The sequence below is a fragment of the Strongylocentrotus purpuratus genome, unplaced genomic scaffold (genome assembly GCF_000002235.5).
Source record: "Strongylocentrotus purpuratus isolate Spur 01 unplaced genomic scaffold, Spur_5.0 spur5_scaffold_15, whole genome shotgun sequence".
Lineage (NCBI taxonomy): Eukaryota > Metazoa > Echinodermata > Echinoidea > Camarodonta > Strongylocentrotidae > Strongylocentrotus > Strongylocentrotus purpuratus.
Window position 1 is genome coordinate 1,314,391 of NW_022145600.1, and position 19,029 is coordinate 1,333,419.

Sequence of the window (19,029 nt, forward strand, 5' to 3'; positions counted from 1 at the left end):
TAATGAAGTAGCATTAACTTATTAATGATGGTGTATGTGCATTGTGTCATCTAGTACTGAATGTTTAATTTCTAAATGAAAAGTGTTATACTGTAAAATGGTGCCATGTTCCTTATTCCTTTGGGTTTAATGCCTCATATAAATGTTTCTTGCCTTCTAGTAATTAGCCGGACTGCACATATATTTGTATTTCATGATCATATTTGTAAACTTGTCAAATTTGTTTTTATAAATACAGAATCATGTGGAGGAGGAACAATTCGTTGTATTTCTACATTGAAAGTCAGTTTATTCCACAAACGCAAGACATGAAAACATGGCTAATAGGGTTAATAAATTTGTTTGACAGTAATACATGTGTGATGCTAATAGAAAATTCCTTTGATCAAAATCTGACAGGATACTATTCATATTGTTTGATTGTTGATACAGGGCTCAATTTACATGTATGACCAATCCAACCCTGGAACGGCTGAACCTGTGCTGGAGTCTCACTTTGGTAACTTTGTGGGTGTGTCCGTACTGGCTCCTGGTACCACGCACTGTGCGGTAAGTATTACTCATGAGATCCTCTACCTTGCGATTGCAGAGATTTGACAATTAATTTCAAATTTGCTTGAAACTTTCAATGATTTTTTCAAACATTTGAAACAAGATATCTGTGTTTAATTTAACCCATGAGATGAATATCATCTCATTTTGGTGTAAATTCTGAAAAATACATTCCTTGAGTAAACAGTATGTTTCAGTTTTTCTCCTTGTTTTTGCTCTTCTCTTTGCTATCCTATTCTTTGAGCCTTGAATGAATTCAAATATTTCCATAGATGTTATTTCATGCATTCATTAAAGGTACTATGTCCCTTTTGCAGCCAACCTCAAATTCTGAGGAACTTTGCAGGAATTATGAATATGTCATGTATGTCCTATCTGTGAAATTTAAACGTTAGCAGTGTCCTCATATTCAAATTATGCAAGGAAACCCGTTTACTTGCTAGACTTCACTGTCAGACACTATTGAGTGAGTGACTGGCTTTTTTTCTTCTTTGGTAATAACATACATGAAAAGAGTTGTAAAGGGTACATGAGCATTTGTCTACATCAATAACCCACTTCTTGTACCGGAGTGTTGGCTCAGTCAGTAGAGCGTCCGCCTCACAACCGGGAGGTCGTGGGTTCGAACCCCGGCCGCGTCATACCAAAAGACGTTAAAAGATGGGAGTTGTTGCTACCTTGTTTGGCGTTCAACAATAAGGGATAGAGCAACGTCGATCTGGCGCTGCTCAGTGGCTGCCGGGCTCACGATCAATTGGGCAAAAAGAATTTCTGTTTCGGTTTAATAAAATTTGGAGTGGACTATTAGGCTATTATTATTATTATTATTATTATTATTATTATTATTGTGATGGCCAAGATTAAACTGATTGAATCTTTGCGCAGCATAAAACGTGTGACCATTCGGTACAATTGTCTGAAAATCAAGACTATTACTTTTGGGCTCTATAGCCCTAAAGTCGATTTGACAACTAATAGTTGTTATTTTTCCACTTGAAGACATTTTCAAGCCCCACCTTTTTTAGGGAAGTTCTAAATTAGTATTATCTTTCAAATGTAGTTGGAATTTAACTTTTTCATTTTTTTGGCCTGCAAATGGGACATAGTACCTTTAAAAGCTTTTGAGTGTGAATACTGACCATGTAAATCTACAAAGAATGTCTACCTATATCGGTCTACCTATAAATCATAGACGTCACTTTGAAGCCCTAGGATATTTGTAATGATATAGCATGATATTATCTGGAACTTTAAGGAGATGTGGAACTGCTTCATGGTAGCTATTGATTCTCCATTCAATGTTTTCTCCATACAGTCCGTGAGAGAGAATGGAGAAGTACAGATCTGGAGCTTGGAAGACTGTCAGGTCATTGGAAGTGTCTCTATCAACACAACTGTAAGTGGCAATATAGATCATAATCACTTTCGATCCTTATGGGTGGCAATTATGGCCTGGTTCTAAGTATTAAAACTATTAACTATTCCCTACACATTTAGCAGTACTTCACATTATCAATAGTGGTTTAGGGACCAAACACATTGAAACACATGATACAAGAATGTATAAGGCTATCTACTAGGCTTTTTAATTGGTCTATATTTCAAACAAAGTTTTCCACATTTCTATATCTTCATATCTTCTTCACTACTATGTTCTAGATCCAAATCTGCCAATTAGGATTTCTGATATCAATTTTTAAAGTAGTTTAGTACAAATATATTTACTTACTGTGTTGTCAGAGACTAGAATCAGTTTTTGTTTAGTGATATATTTAAAAGTCAATTACATGTTTTTGTCTTCATTTATTCATTATTCTTGCTCAAGTAGACAATAATAACAATTCATCCAGCATGTTAAACAAATGCCTATTTCTTCTTGTTTTATACAGGCATCATGCATTGCGGCAAGTCCATCTTCAAGCACGATTGCTGTAGGTACACTGTCCGGTCATATCTGCTTTGTGGATGCATCACGCATGGAGCAGCCTCGTTTGGTCAAGAAGCATCATGTCCATCGACTGCCGGTCAATCACATCAACTATGACACGGAGGGACGCTTTGTATTCTCAGCTGGGGAGGATGGGCATATCATCACCACCGATGCGAGACCTTCGACCGAATTCAAGATCCTTGCACAGACTCGTAAGTACAGAGAACAAGGATGTCTGACGTTCATTGAATGCTCCCCAGGGAGTGGAAAATGTGCATACATTGTGTTTGGGGTAAGCCTGAATCCGATGACCAGGGTAATAATATGTGCTGCACCTTGAAACAAAGTATTATGCGCATTATAAATGTGAGCTATAATTATTATTAGGCCTATTATTGAATTCCAAACAGCTACTGATTTCAAAGAAATATAAACTGTAAACCCTTAGCCTTCTCTTGCTCTACTGTCAAAGGCTTTGGCTTTGTTATGCACCATCAAAACACTGGAATATTTGTTTGCTTGTGGTTTTTGTTATTTGGTCCAGTTGGAATTGAAACAACAATGTTCTGTTAAAATGCTCTTGCTGTTGTGCCCAAGTTGAGTCAAACCTGCTTTAGCAACCACTGTTAAAGGAAACTTGTGTGTAAATAAACACCTGTCTATAAAGACCACTTTTTGTGTCTCCCTTGGACAGTCTTTCTATACAAGTTTCACTAAATCAAACTACTTGTTTGGAATTTACCTGTTCAATTGTTGGATCAGTTTCCCATGTATGATACACTGTAACAAAACATGTATTGTCCTTCGTTTGTGAAATTGATTAGACTTGATCTTTGTTATTCTGTAGCTGTGACTGGTAATGTCTTCAGCATTGCTACCAGTGTAGATGAGAAACGAGGACCAGTCAAGGTGGTAGCTATCATCAATACCGACCCCTCTATCAATACCGGTGCAGACAAGCTTGTGGCTTTTGATGTTCCTGGAAACTTAGCAGATGGTAAGAAAATCAGGTTACTGTCATGAAAGAAATATTATCTCATGTATTTAAATAAATGAAAGGCATATGTAGTTTTATGAAATCTGATATTTAATTAATTCCAATCTATTTAAAGGAAGGCAAATAAAAATGCATAACATTTTACTGTCTATGAACTTTGAGGACAGCTTAAATTTCTGTTCATCTTAAGACCAGTATTGGAAACGCCCCAGTTTCAAAAAATGAAATGGAAGCTCTCATTACCAATCATGTGAAAGAATATGTTTTGACTAATACATGATGATAAAAAAATTGTCGGGAAACCGCCTACTAATTCATATATTTGGTAAATTTGTTTCTCTCATGGTCTGTGAGAGATATAGGGTAGTCCCATATACATCTTTCTGTATATATAGTGCTTGTAACTTTACGAAGAATGGGCCAAATTTCTTATCATTTTGATGATTCCAGAACCTTGCAGATGCTAGATGCTAGATGATCAACCTTTTCTGATCGATTCCACAACGTTTCTTTCACAATGCAATCGCATGACCATAACTGGTCTTTACTTTTAAAAACCTCCTTCAGATATTACCTGCTCGTTGAAAACTTGCTTTAAGATTATAAGGGGTAAAGCATGTCTGAGATATATCCATTGCCTTCCATGTTAGCAAAATAAGTTTGTATTCTATTTCTTTTGATAATTCAATTTCATAATTAGTGATGGTTGTTTTTAGCTGACATTTGAATGAAGTCATCAGTTTTATTTAACTAAATTTATGCTGCTTTGTTCTTGTTCTTTGCTAGACTTACCTAACATCCTTGCCAGTCCCAACTGTGACTTCAAAGAGGATGTAGTGAAGAAGATGGTGTTGACTCTACCCAAGCATGCTATGAGTGTTGCTGTAGGGGCTGGTGGTGAAGTCTACACCCTGTCTATCAGCAAACAGATCCAGAAGATGACTCTACCCAAAGACCCTCCAAAGCAGGTATGGAGTCCACTCTCATTTCTTATATCATGATAATAACAGCTATAAAACAGGTACATATATAGTCTGAGGGATACCCAAGGCACCTACAAATTATCAATTTATTATTGCTTTAGTCAGCTGCCATAGGAAATTCGAATGTAGAAGCATTAATACATTTTTTTGTCGAAGGGTGCATTTTCTTTCATTTGCTCAATACTTGTACAGTGTCTTGCCATCTTGCTCTTTTTTTTCTATCTCTTTTTGGGGGGTCTTGTTCTCTTTCTATCTCTCCCTCCATCTCTCTCTCTCTCTCTCTCTCTCTCTCTCTCTCCCTCTCCCTCTGTCTATGTCTCTCTGTCTGTTTCTTTGTCTCTTTATCAGTCTCTCTATTTTAATTATCTCAGTCTCTCTTCTTCTCTATCATTTTCTGTCTTTGTGTGTGTGTGTCTGTCTCTGTCTGTATGTGTGTACGCGTGTGTCTCTCTATCTAGATGTTCACATTTCTTTCTTTCTTTCTATCTCCATGTTTGCATTCCTCTCTTTCTCATTACATCACAATCACTGTATTACTGTATGGTTAATGACTGTATGTATCTTTACCTTGCAGAACAATGTTCAAGCCTGTCAGCTCCAGTCTGAAGCCGACTACCCAGTCCATGACCTGGCCGGGGGCACCCTACTCCTCTCCTATCACAAACGCTGGCTCCTCTCTGCCTCCCCCGACGGTAAGATGACCATCCGAGATACAGACGCAATGGAGAGCCCGTTTAATGTCCACTGCCATAGCTTCCAGACTGGTGGCATCTATAGGATGTGCTTGACCCAAGATGCCACTCAGATAGTAACCACAGGGGCTCAGGATGGTACCATGACGTGCTATGCATGGAAGTAAGTGTCTTGCTTTCTAACGATACTGCTCAAACTAAAAGAAAGATTACAAATTATCCATCAGTAGTGTTTTGGACATCAATATCACCAATCAAATTTAAAAATGGGTGCAACTTTTGTCCTAAAAATATAAATGCAGATCGACGTAACTTAAGCATTTTCCATCAAATGCATTCATGATACACACTAAAAGAACAGAGAATTATAAAGGAAACAAGAGGCATGAAACAACAATTTTTTTCTTTTCGATAAAACTTTCTGATATGCTTTTGTCAAGCAGTTTCATGCAGATCAATGCACAATTCAATCACTTTCATCCGTTTCTTTCATCAGGAAGGTTTAATGATACATTTTAATTGTCTTCTGTCTGTCTCATTCTATCATACATCTAGGTGTCTGGGTAATACTGTCATTTCCAATTGCTTATTGATAATGATTTGTATTGACACAAATTGATATAGTAGTCAGTACCTCAAATATTTGATTAAAAAACCCAGCAATGATATTTGATTTTATCATGATCGAGCTCTTTCATCCATGTTATATTTTTTTTCTTCTTCGAATCCAATATGTAAAGAATTAGACTGCCAACACAGTGTACACTTTTCTCTCCAAAATAAGAATATGAAGATTCTTATATAATTTATTTATCTTTCATGCTCTTTTGTTTCGTCATCTTGCATCTTGGAATAGTCTGAATAGGTACATGGTGTGTTCCATTGGAAGTGGAGATGGGGCATACATGTAGTCACGTCATGACTGGTGTTGGTTTTGGTGGCGGGAATATTATGTTATTTTTGCTGAATATTGATCTTCCGCAGATCATATATGAAATTATATTATTCAGTGTCGTCCTTTGAAATTTGAAGTACTTCTGGTTGCTGGTATTATTGTTGATATTGTAGTTGTGTTAAATGGTCAGTGTTTGATTTGACTTGACAGTTAAGTCTGCTCAGTAGTTGATGTTTGTTTCCATGTATGAATTGGCAGGTCCTCATTATATGTCCAGTGCTTGATGCTGTTAGGGTTTGAGTATACTTTTAAATAACTTACATGAATGCTTCCTTGTTAAAGTAAGTAAAATCTTTATTTCAGAAGCTAAGCAATGTGTTTGTATTCATGTTCATATGTGATTTCATTGCTGTTTGTTTTTATGAGTGGACTAAACCTAGATTTAAAAAGTTATAAGACTGAAGGTCTCGGCCTACCTTTCATTGAGATCAATATTTGATGGATTCCCTTTACATTTTGTGTTTTTAAAAGTAAAGAATGGACTTAAATTTTGTTTGTTCTTGATCAAGAACTGTATGGATAACAAAACTGTATGCTTATCATTCTGAAAGTCTGGATAAATATTGGGAAAACCCCTCAAAAAAAAAAAAAAAAAAAGGGGGGGGGGCGGGGAAAGAAATATTCATATACTCCATTTCTGTCTAACATAAGCGAAATCCAGATCAACTAGTCTTCCATCTTCTTTAATGCAATTTATCCATCAAGAAATGAGCATTTATCAGTATTGTTAGAGTATGATATCATTTGGAGCCAGAAGGTGTTTACCCATATACTTAAACACAGCGTTAAGGCCCTTCTGGCTCTGAATGGACGATAATTAACAACATTGTTAATATCTAATTTGTGCTTCTGTCTAGCTTCAACTCCATGGGTAAGACCAAGGCAAACTCTGCCATTGAGGCAGCACGCTCCCATAAGTCAATGCTCCAGGCTGTGCGCAAACGAGAGGATGAAGTTCTTCAGTCCATGAGAGACTGGTCTCCTCATTCTATGGTGGGTTCCAGGACAGCATCTCATGAGCTCATCAGTACATCCAATGAGGTAGGTATGCTGGCTATTTTGTGCAAACAACCAATGGATTTATTGCAAAGTTTCCTGTACGATATGTATCTTTTTCCATTTACTTATGCAAAAATGAATGTTATCTTCTTATGATCATTCAATACCAGAAAGAACCATAAGTCAATGGTCGTACATGTATCAAGAGTTTTTCATTTTTAGATGAAATAAATGCATAAATGTCATATGTCGTATAGGACACATTGCATGGAATTGCACTCATACATCTTGTATTAATTAGTAAGCCATCAGTCTGATATAGATATTTATGCCAATAAAGTTTTGATTAATTGAAATCTTCTGAAGCAAAAATCTTTGTAAAGAGACGCTGACTTAGCTTTAATAAGAAACTTTCATTTTAAGCTTGGGGTTGGGAAAAGAAATTTACATTATGTTCTACAGTGGATATTAAATAGTTTTGCATTGATATTGAAAAAGAAATTTGGTTGTGTGAAGTCAGAGCTACAGGTGTTTTGGGATTGTCTATGTTTCATTACAGTTAGATATTCCAGACATGTTACCTCCCAGTGCTTTCAACGTTGATACACTATTTCAGATTTGTTGCTGGTTTTATGTTAAAAGCCCATTCTTTTTTAATCATTTGTAGAGTATGACAATTGAGAAGGCGATTGAATCTGATCAGATCTACATGACTCCAACCCCTACCTTGTTTGGGGATCCAGCCTGGATGGATGTCAAAGAATTAGAGGTAGGTATGGAAGGAAGGTTGTTCTTTTTTGGCCAAAGTGAACGTACCAATGATGGAAATGGTAACATCACTGTAAAAATGAAGGTGATGATGATGGTAGTGGTTTTAGTGAAATCAATGATAGTTTTGGTTATGATGGTAATAGTGATTATGATGTTGGTGGAGATGATGATGGTGGTGGTGGTGGTGATGATGGTGATAATAGTGGTGGTATGGTAGAGATGATGTTGGTGGTGGTGATTGTGATAATAGTGGTGGTAGTTCTACTTTATGATAGTGAGGATGATGATGTTTATGATGTTAGTGATGATGATGATGATGATGATTAGTGATGATGTTGTTGATAGTGATCATGATGGTGGTAGTCATGGTAATAGCATGGTTGTGTCTCGAGATGATAGATTCTTGTTTACGATGATTATTGTGTCAACCTAGGCTAATTGTTGGTGGTGATGTTATGGTGATAATGATTATACATTTCTTTATAATAATCTTGTAGGCTCTGCATGATGAGGACAAACAGTATGCTACTGTCAAGAAAGATTTGAGAGGAGAGATCAGAGATCTTCGTAGGACGGTAGGTTTTATAACAGGTTCTCTTCTTAGGTTAAACATCACCGCTTCTAGAATGAACTATTGGTACATATAATCAAGTATATACTTGCAACAAGGACATTTTGTACGATGCCATAGAAAATCATGATTTATTTGATTTGATTTTTTTTATTGTCCACATAAATGGATTTTTTTTCTTCACATGCATGCATGGTTACAAGGAATATATAAAGTACATAAATTATTTGTAGTGAAATGCTTATAATGTTGTATTTTTTTGAAAGGACATTGATTTAAGGATCCAAACTAACAAGGTATTGCATAAGATAGAGATTTCTAAGTATATACTAGCTATGACAATAAATAAGAAAGGTGTTTCAAAGTGTTTTTGTAGAATTTGCTTCTGAAGATGTGTGCTATTTGTTTTAACAGATCCAAGACATGATGAAAGTAAATGAAATACTCCCTGACATTGAGATGTTAGGTCAAGATGAGTTTAATCTGGACACTGAAGAACAGCGTAGACTTCAGGCTGAGGGAGAGGGCCAAGTACAACAGGTAAGTCTTAGTGTGGGACTAAAGTAATAATGATGCAGTAGATAAGTGCTATCTGGTCACTCAACTTTTTTAACAGGACTCTCTTTTTTCACCTATTCAATATGATATGTTTCCTATAACATGTTTCTCTGTTTGACTTTATTGCATAAAATACTACAGATGATAGATATATATATTGCATAGCAATTTGGATATAACTATTATCACGCCAGTCATTGGATTCACTTGCTTCTCTGTACACATTGTGCACCATCTCCACCTCTACGGAGCGAGCATTCTAACCAGCGACCATGTAATGGTGCACTCATGCTAGTCAATTACAAACCTAAGTTCATATTCTACTGGTACCCATTTATACACAGGGATAGAGAGAAGCAATATAAACAAAGTGCTTTGCTTAAAGATATAAATAAATACTGTGTCAGGGATTGCAATGGCAGGGTTAAATCATGCCAACCGTCAATATTACTGGTAAATATTTTGTTTGTCTTGACAGATCCGTGAAGAGATGGAGCTTGAGGACCTAGCTAAGATGTACATGAGAGAGACCATTAAGAATGAATGCTGGGATTCTATGATCAACAAAGGACGAAGCATTAAGGTATGAATTAGCTATTACAGTTACAGTGATTCTCAATATAAAGGGAACCACGTAATTGAGACAATTTGTTTGGTTCTTGTATCGTATACTTTAATTTCATAATCCATAATTCATATTGTCTGTATGGAGCCAGAAGTGCACCGTTTCATGTCTTTCAGTGCATGATATATTCTGATAAATATACCCTTTAGTATTGTTTCTGCAAACATATTAGACTGAGCAAATTCTTGAATTGAGAAGGGGTTATCGTACCTTCAAAGGTAACTGGTAGGCCCAGATATATGACTGTACAGAAAAAAGTTCTGTTCTTGATCTCACTCTTATTTAATTTTTGTTGAAACTGTTCATGTTGCAGGCCTTCCACTTCCCTCTGGATGTGAGCAACTACCCGATGAGAGAGAGAAGCAAGAAGGAGAAAGAGGATTTAGAATTTGTCACCAACGTGAGGCGCATTGAGGTCGCTGAGATGGCTGTAAGTCTGCTTGATTCTTAACCCTGTCTCTGCAGTTGAATTTGATTAGATAATTTAGATCATATGAAATCAAATGAGATAAGAAGGCATAGCGGTAAAGAGAGAGAGAGAGAGAGAGAGAGAGAGAGAGTTAGAGGGGGGGGGGGGGGGGGTAGAAGAAAGGAAGAGAAAGATATGCTGGAGCTTGTTACCAATTGATGAAGGCACTGTGGTTTCCGGTGTCCATCAGTCTACCAGTACATTTGTCTTTTCGTCTATTTGCTTATTGGTTGATATGAGTAACACAGAGTAAATCGTTATTCATGTAATTCCTGAACTTTTAAACATTAAATGAAAAGGAGGAAACAATATTTTACACAAATGTAACCACTTACAAAATGTCAAGAAATTTTCTTGCTCTTAAAATGTTTTCTTCATCCCTTTCTCACAGGCAAGGAAGGAAATCATTGAGCTTGGAGCCAGTACAGTAAGTGTGTTTCGTGATTCATTTGTAATATTTGTGTTATTGACTTGTTAGCATGATTTATTTTGCATGGTGTTTAAATAGAAATTCTCATTAACTATGTTATAATTGGACTGGTTAGATACTATCAGATTACAATTTCCAGAAAACCTTCATAATTGTAGCAAATTATCAAGGGAAGTGTTTTTCTTCATGGGAGTGGCTCTAATTCAGCTCAACCCAATGCTTACATCTTCTTTAAATAATAATGGAGATTTGCTTTGTTTACATATGCTTGATGCACAGACACAAACAAAATGAAAAATAGAAAAGCACTGAGAACACAGAGCAATTATTAATCTGTGAATAGATACCAAGTAAGAAATATATGATGCAACATGTAGCATATTACGAGTTTACTGAGCTTTTTATGTACCAAAATGTCTGTTTTAAAGTAAAGCATACTAAAAACATGCATAAAGAATACAGCTGTAAGATTTCCAGCCTTCTGAGAACTACATCCATTCATATTTATTCGTGGCTGATTGTAGATGTGTTTTGTTACTCCTTGATGCATGCAGTCTGGTGAGAATGAGGAAGGAGACGAGGAGTCTGAAGAAGGAGAAGCTGCAGGGGATCCAGCAGCTATCACCGGCTCCTTGGGAGCTCAGTACGGTGGAGCCAATGATCTCTTCTACAGTCAGTTTGAGCTACATACCAGGCAGCAGAAAAACAACCAAATTGTGCTACTTCAGGTAAATTCCCATTTGTCCCTCCATCTCTCCCTCGATCCCCTCTTTATGAAGACTTGTTCGAACCTTTACATATTTTTCTCTCCCTATCTCTCATTTCTTTTTCCATATGAGTCTCCTTTATCGTTACTTTTCTTACTACGATTTGGCGCCAACTGCGCATGGGAGGGTAAAAGCGAGATGAATCACTGTGACCCTTGGGACTCTCCCATTTTCTGTTCTATTTTAAAGTTATTGTTCCTTGCACTCTATTTTTCCGGAAGTTTTTAAAAATAATGATATTGATAGTGCAAAATGCTTCACATTTCTGTGTCTCAATAACACAGGGCCAAGTTAATATGTGTGAGACCTTTGTTGCCATTCTATTACACATCACAGAAAATAAAACTGCAACTATTTACTGCGGCATATCTAAACCAGCCCTTTGTTGTTGGTGCACACTAGAGGTGCTTATTATCTCGAAAACTATCTTTTATTTGCAATTAACTAGTTGGTTTCAGACCTGTATTCTAATCTGATTCTACCTTGTCATTTTGATATTGTGCTTACAGGATGCAATCTATCGCATCAAGCAGACCTACAACAAGATCTTTGATGAGGTTTACAAGCAGCGAGAGCAGGAGATTGCTCGCATCGAGGAGAAGAATGTCCGTATCACCAAGATTCTATCTGATCTAACCAGTAATGAGAAGATCTGGCAGCCGGGCATGGATGCTGATGAGAAACCTGAGAAACTACTCACTGTAGAAGATTCAGAGGTACAGGTCTTGAAATTGATCCATCCATCAATTAGCGAAGCATACTTTCTTTCTTTTTTTTGGGGGGGGGGGAGGGGTAGATTTTCTACCTGTTGAAGCAATGAAAATAAATTTTTCTTTTAAAGCACTTTACATATCCTGTCGATATGTCAGTTAACAAAAATAAATTTTAATAAAACAAACGTATGAAAAACCCTTCCATTCAACAGATCAGGGCCCTGTCTTTTAAAGAATTGTGATTGATCCAAATCAATCGCAAGTCCTCCATTCAATCACAAGTTTCCAGTCTCCTAGTTACGATTGATATCAATCACAAGTAAGCTGCGATTAATCTCAACGCTTTATAAGACGGGGCCCAGATCTAGATGTGGATTTGATCTTTGCAAAATATGACCTAAAAGTAACAATGAGCTTATTGCTTAGTCCAAGTTTAATCTTTTATATGTAGTCTTGTCTTACATCATGAACAAATATATTTTCACAGAATCAATAAACCTTTTGGTTAGAATTAAATTAAAAAAATGAGTAATAACTCTAGCAGTTAATGATAAAGAAGATGGCTGATCTGTTAGGGCTTCAAAACCACTTGGGGCCTTTTCATTTTACATTGCTCTCAGGAAAATATCTGGAATTATCAAAGCATTTTAGTGGCTAGCAATATGAAATGCATTGTTCAGAATGACTTTTAAGCACTTTTCTTCAAAACTCAACTTTACTTCCAAAACTGAAGGATCCTAGTACCTTTACAGTGTAAAAGCTATGTAATAATAGATATCAATAGTTGGTTCTTGTATAGCGCTCATGTCCTTACGACGTAGCACTCCCGGCCCTCAACGATTATTGTGCTCTAGCATTACAAGGAATTAATTCCTGCAAAGTACCCATATTCCTCACCTGGATCACGTGTGTCAAATGTAGATTAATGTCTCGCCAAAATAAATTAGTGCCGCTGGAGCCAAACCATGTGTAGAAGTTGTGGTCGAGTCGATACGTTGCCAGATCACAAGGTCTGTGGTTCGAGTCCTGCCGCGGCACTAATGTCCTTTTGGCAAGACATTGATCTACATTTGCCACACTCCACCCAGGTGAAGTAAATGGGGACCTGGTAGGAATTTATTCCTTGAATCGCAGAGCGCGTAACAGCTGCTCTGCTAAAGCCAGGGTAATTATGCTGCATTATTGTAGAGCATCTAGAGGCTTCTTATATAGTTAGGCGCTATATAAGCTAATATAATTATCAACCATGTGATCCACAGTCAGGTGACTTATCCAATAGACCACGGCACCTCTAATTCTTATATATTCCATGTTGTTATTTTGTCATCTTACAGGTTTCTGGAGAGAAGTTTGTGAGTGCTGATCAGAAAGCTAAGATGGAAGAAGAAGCTAAGCTAGAAGAAGAGAAGAAGCTGGCTGCCAAGGGAGATAATGCAAGGGAGAGGGCTCTGGATATGATGATGGGTGGGGTGCTGGAGATCAAGAAAGAGGATGAACTCAAGAAGGTCAGGAAATATTATCATCATAATCGTCATCATTTTCATTATCGTCATCACTATCATTATCATCATCATCATAATCGTCATCATTATCATCATCATCGTCATAATCATCATCATTTCTTTCATTACATGTAATGTTTCAATTCTTTCTTGCATATTATACAAATAATGAATAGTTATGAGTTCAATAGTGCGAATATTTTCATGAGTTGAAAGATTAACATTCTATTCAACGAGGCGTCAGCCGAGTTGAATAGAATTAACATTAATCTTTCAACAAATAAAAATATTTGCACTATTGAAAAAATATTCATCCAAGTGCTTACAAATATAAAAAAATATTTTTTTAAATCTTTAATTTTCTCTGTAGAATGCCAGATATTTCACCAATTTTTAAGGTGATGTTTTGGAAAAAGATATGCTCGATGTGCTATTCCAAATTTATAGTTGCCCCAACTCATCAATTCTCAAAACTTGAAGAGACAGTATTGAATAGTGCTGCTATTACACATGTACATGATATAGAAGTCATATGTAATCATGATGGAGTTTGGCAACTTTAAATTATTTGAGAGCTACATGTTTATGTTCAAATCATTTATTATGAAAATCTCATTTTGGAGGGAAACAATGAATTATATGGAATAATCTCAATTAGTATTAAATGTTTTTCTTGTTTTATTTTTCTCTGTGCAGGATATTCCAATACCTATCTTCATGACAGTGAAGGGGTCTGATGAATGGAGTGATGAAGAGAAGAAGATCGCAGTGGAGTTTGAGAAGAGGGTCAAGGAGCTCAGTGAAGAGAGGGAGAAATATAAGAAGGTTTGTCATGATGAGAGTCTCACTCAGTCAGCTCAAAGCCAGAAGGGCAGAGTTTATATCCTTCTGGCTCTCATTGCATTATACAATCAAGCCTGCTTTAGTGACCACCTGTATAGAAAGACCACATTTTTTGTTTCCCTTGGAAATGGTTTCTCATTGAAACATGTACTAAAGGAACCTGTACATAAAGACCACCTGTCCAGCCTATAATGACCACTTTTCTTGTCTCCCTTGGGTGGTCTTTATAGACAGGTTCCACTGTAATTTTACCATATTATATGAGACTACAGGTTGATTAGTGAGGAAATGCAGCTTTATGTTCAAATACCTTTGTTGAATGAGGATTGGAGGATTAGTACATTATGTTTAAGAGGTAATTTGACCTGAAATATACATGAAAAGTCTGATGGTTTGTGATTTGCGGTTTGATAGATTTCAGGTGAATTACACGTAGAAGAAATCTGTAAATTTGCACCAAAAAAAATATTTATTCAAACAGGATTTGTAAAAAATTATCTCTAAATGTGTGCCTTTATGAATTCTAAAAATAAATTTAGGAAGTGAGGTAATGAGAAAAAGACATATGTCAGGAATTAAATACAATAATCAGATATGCTTGCAATTTATGCGTTGATATCATTTCGTACAATATGTTATGACTCTGTGATGATTGATAATTTCCTAGTGAGATAGAGATTCAAATAATCACATCTTACTCTATCATTACCTTCAGACCCTTGAGGCAGAGCTGAAGAAGCTTCAGACCATCATTGCAGACACCACAGCTAACTTTGATGAGAAGCTCATGACTCTCTTTGCTAAGAAGGTCAAGACAGAGCTGGCTATATTTCAGGTTTGTCACCTAATCACCAAACGATTTTATAAATGATGAATGTTCACTTGTATTCTGCATTTTGATACTGCCTTTGTTATCATCCATTTTTTAACATAACAAATGGAATACCTTTTGATCAGTTTAGTTTTTTATTGACAATCAATGTTTGAATGTTGATGATTGTTTTTACTTGACTGCTAAGAAAGCATGTTTACGCTAATAAGTAAGCAATCAGGGGAACAAATCTTTGAGTCCTCTCCGAGGGACTAGATAGTGAGGATTAATGCCTTACCAAAGCACATTGACTTGATTTTGAACCTGAGACCTTTAGGTTACGAGACCACTACTCAACCACTGAGCCATCACCTCATATCTTTGTAGTCTGAAGTAAAACTTTGGCTAATTTGTGACATGAAACATAGCACTGCTAAAAGGTGAAAGGATTTCTGGCGATTTAGTCTGGTTATTGTGGCAAAACGTCGCATATCATACAATTTTCTTTTGTGTAATCACAAATTACTTTGCACATTAAAAAACATGTACATGTAAATTTCATAAATGGATTACAACTCATACCCCATTCACAGTGGCCTCAAACACCGCGACAGCAGCGGGACTGTCCCGCTGCTGTCGCGGTGTTGTCTTCAGTGTGAAGGCTCGGACCCGTTATAAACTATCGCGGGATAACACCGCCTCGCGATAACGCCGCGACAAACTATCGCTAGGTTCGCCTAGCTACAGCAGCGGGACAGTCCCGCTGCTGTCGCGGTGTTTACTCAGTGTGAAGGCTCTCCGCTATAACACCGCGACAAACACGTGTGATTTGTTTACTTACCTATCACTGACCTCTTCGAAAACCCTGCGCTGAAGTATTTCCGGTCATATCGGGGTCACTCGCGGGTCATGAGCCATGCATACGTGTTTGTTACGGAGGTAATAAAAATCACCCGCTGCAGCGTGAATGGGTACATGATATTTATCCCGCTGCTGCAGCGGGATAACTTTTCTACTGTGAATGCATTTGTAGCGGTGTTATGGCGGTGTCGCCGCTCCGCTACAACACCGCTTCAAATTTCAAAACCACTGTGAATGGGGTATCATTTGAAATGTGTCATGATATATTCATTGTATTTGTAAGCACTTGTAGGACTCCTAAAGATAGATTTGGGTTTGCTTAGAGACAGAAAGGTATTACCTCTGGGTAAAGTGATTTGAGTGAATGCTCTCCTGGCTCGTAGAGGATTTTAGGTCATTTTACAATGATAGTACCTTTTTAGTTCTTGAGGTGCTACAATTTCCATCTTTGTGCTTGTCCTGTTTAGGAGGAACTGAAGATCCTTCGTCTGAGTCGAGTGTTGATGGTAGAGGATGAGCTTGATGCGAGAGAGGAAGAGTTAACAAGACTTCTCAATGCTAAGAGATCACTCAAGGTCAGTATGGAGTAGAGATCAGGGCCCCATTTCATATTTTGTTTTGTGAAATCCTTGCTCCTGATTGCATGGTTATCAGCAGATTTGTCACTGATTTTTTTTCATATGTCTTTGAAAAAAAGGCTTTGTGAAACGGGTCCTAGGCAAGGCATTTATAGGACAAACTCAGTATGGATTGTTTCTGATACTTTAATATCTGCAGACAATTGTAATTGCCCAAATGTCAATTTTTATGGGAGATCTATATAATGTTATCAATACATAAATAACAACATTTTGGAAAGGAATGATATTATCTTTTAGATGCTCTATGTGTTCCTAGGCCTGGAGGGAAATGTGTTATAAATACAATTGTAGCAGCTAATATTATCGTCATTACCAAATAACTTATCAAAGACAAGACAATGACAGGCCTGATAAAAACCTGATTTAAATTGGTTTCCCAATTATTTTTTTTTTTACCCGATTATTTCTTTCTTTCTTTTTTTCTTCCCGATTTTATCCTGATTTTCCAGATTTTCCCCTATTATTTCCCAATTTTTCTAACTCAAAAGGGGGGGGGGGGGGGAATGTTGTTAGATGCCATTTTTCCCCCTCCTCTTTTTTTTTTTTTACTCAAGGGGGATGTGGTTGAGTGCTCACTATCACCCCTGAATGATTACTGGAATTGCTATGAATTGTGTTTCTTGTTGTTGATTGTGATAGGCATCTAGTGTGACATCCATGGCCCAAGCCAAGAAGCAGGTTGAGCAGTACCGTGATACCTATGACATCAGGGTCGCTGAGGATAAGGTCATGGAGAAGAACTTCCGCAAGGAGTTCCATGATGTCCATCCGGTGCTCGTTGATCAGCTCTTCAAGCTCTACAGGCGTAGACCAAGGTAAACCAGTCAGAATGGAAACTGATTCTAAATCAGTTACACAAAGTGATACTGTTTTGCAACACTTTTTGCCATATTCATATAGTAGCTGCACTATATAAATAGAGATGTTAATATGTAAACATACAGATACATCTAACATACATACGTATCTTAGAGGGATTGGGTAACTTTGTCTCAGATTCTTAAAAAAAATCCTGGATTTAGCTCATGCTACAATGATAATTAAATACCTTTAGGTCAGTCAGGCACCCCATGTCTTTTACAAGCCGATCGTCAGTCTGATTATCAAGATATTTATGATTGGAAATCGAAATCAATTTTTGCGTTTTCATAACACTACAGTCTATTGGAGAGAATGAGTATGGTAAAACCGGTCACTCAAAGATTTGTACTTTTTTGAGGCGCTTCATGATCATTTTGAAGCGCAATTTTTGTAGTGCTTGCCTTCAATATTACACCATATCACAGACACTGACTGATAACACGTAGGGTCATGCATCTCAGATTTAACGTTGTTAAACGATGACTTAATCTACATTAGGACTGAATGCTAACTTGTCCTCTCCACTCATGTTTCATTTCTACAGAGGTCAGAAGCATGCACGAAAGGGCTCCCCAACCACTGAGACGCCTGTCCAGGCTGCGGCCAATCCTTATGGAGAACGCCCCCTATCTGCTCGTCAACCTCACACCACGGCGTCAATGGTGAGGGCTCTGGAGGAACTCAATGATGAGAGTCATATGCCAGAGGGCATTGAACCTCACACCTGGAAGCACATGTGTGACCTCCGCACAGCAAAGGTCATCGGTGAGCAAGAGGTAAGCTAGCTCTCCCGTACAAGTATTTTACACTACGTACTATGAGAATCAATATCCAATAACTGTATTCAGATGGGGGGGGGGGGCAGGGAAGCCTCACTACCCCCTCTCCTACCACTTTAAAAAACAAAACAGATTAATTTTGATTAATTTTGGACTGACTCATGGTTTGTTGACAGGTCTTCTCAGTTGGATTTCACATGAGGAGAAGGGGGGGGGGGGGAAATCCATACTTCTCTAATATTTTTACTTTAGTGTTTATATTGAACTGCCAGTGGAATTGAGTTGAAAGTATGCCACAGCACCAGGTTATTGGGTGCTTTAGGTTCTAGATGACTTGCAACAGTGAATGTTGTGATTATGAAAAGAAATCATGTCGCGAAATAGATCATGAATACATCCCTTTCAAAGAATCTTGACCACTGGTGTTTTACTTTGGAGTATGCTTGGTGTTGTCGTCAAGTGGATATCTCATGGGACTGTGGATCACACGGTCCCTGGTTCGATTCCCGCTGCAGCACTAATGTCCTTTGGCATGAATTTAATCTACATTTGCCACACTCAACCCAGGTAAGATAAATGGGTACCAGGTAGGATTATTCCTTGAAATGTACTATGCCCTGATAACTGCTGCCGGAGCTAAAGCTAGGGTAAACATTTCCAAAGCTAATTTCCTTTGGCAAGACATTAATCTACATTTGCCACACTCGACCCAGGTGAGG

At 37.4% G+C, this 19,029-nt stretch overlaps 1 protein-coding gene across 2 annotated transcripts in view; it reads left to right on the top strand.

Annotated features, from left to right (window-relative positions):
* Positions 1–19,029, top strand: part of LOC590682 (cilia- and flagella-associated protein 43) — a 30,934-nt gene that overhangs the window by 5,849 nt on the left and 6,056 nt on the right. For both annotated transcript variants that reach the window (XM_030985315.1, XM_030985317.1), the window contains exons 8-28: positions 433–549; positions 1,868–1,948; positions 2,442–2,694; positions 3,330–3,479; positions 4,266–4,447; positions 5,037–5,317; positions 6,967–7,150; positions 7,776–7,877; positions 8,377–8,454; positions 8,865–8,990; positions 9,487–9,591; positions 9,947–10,063; positions 10,494–10,529; positions 11,087–11,260; positions 11,809–12,015; positions 13,347–13,517; positions 14,211–14,339; positions 15,073–15,192; positions 16,497–16,604; positions 17,310–17,485; positions 18,076–18,307. In XM_030985315.1, the coding sequence (XP_030841175.1) occupies positions 433–549; positions 1,868–1,948; positions 2,442–2,694; positions 3,330–3,479; positions 4,266–4,447; positions 5,037–5,317; positions 6,967–7,150; positions 7,776–7,877; positions 8,377–8,454; positions 8,865–8,990; positions 9,487–9,591; positions 9,947–10,063; positions 10,494–10,529; positions 11,087–11,260; positions 11,809–12,015; positions 13,347–13,517; positions 14,211–14,339; positions 15,073–15,192; positions 16,497–16,604; positions 17,310–17,485; positions 18,076–18,307 (3,129 nt within the window). The remainder of the gene's footprint in view (positions 1–432; positions 550–1,867; positions 1,949–2,441; positions 2,695–3,329; positions 3,480–4,265; positions 4,448–5,036; positions 5,318–6,966; positions 7,151–7,775; positions 7,878–8,376; positions 8,455–8,864; positions 8,991–9,486; positions 9,592–9,946; positions 10,064–10,493; positions 10,530–11,086; positions 11,261–11,808; positions 12,016–13,346; positions 13,518–14,210; positions 14,340–15,072; positions 15,193–16,496; positions 16,605–17,309; positions 17,486–18,075; positions 18,308–19,029) is intronic.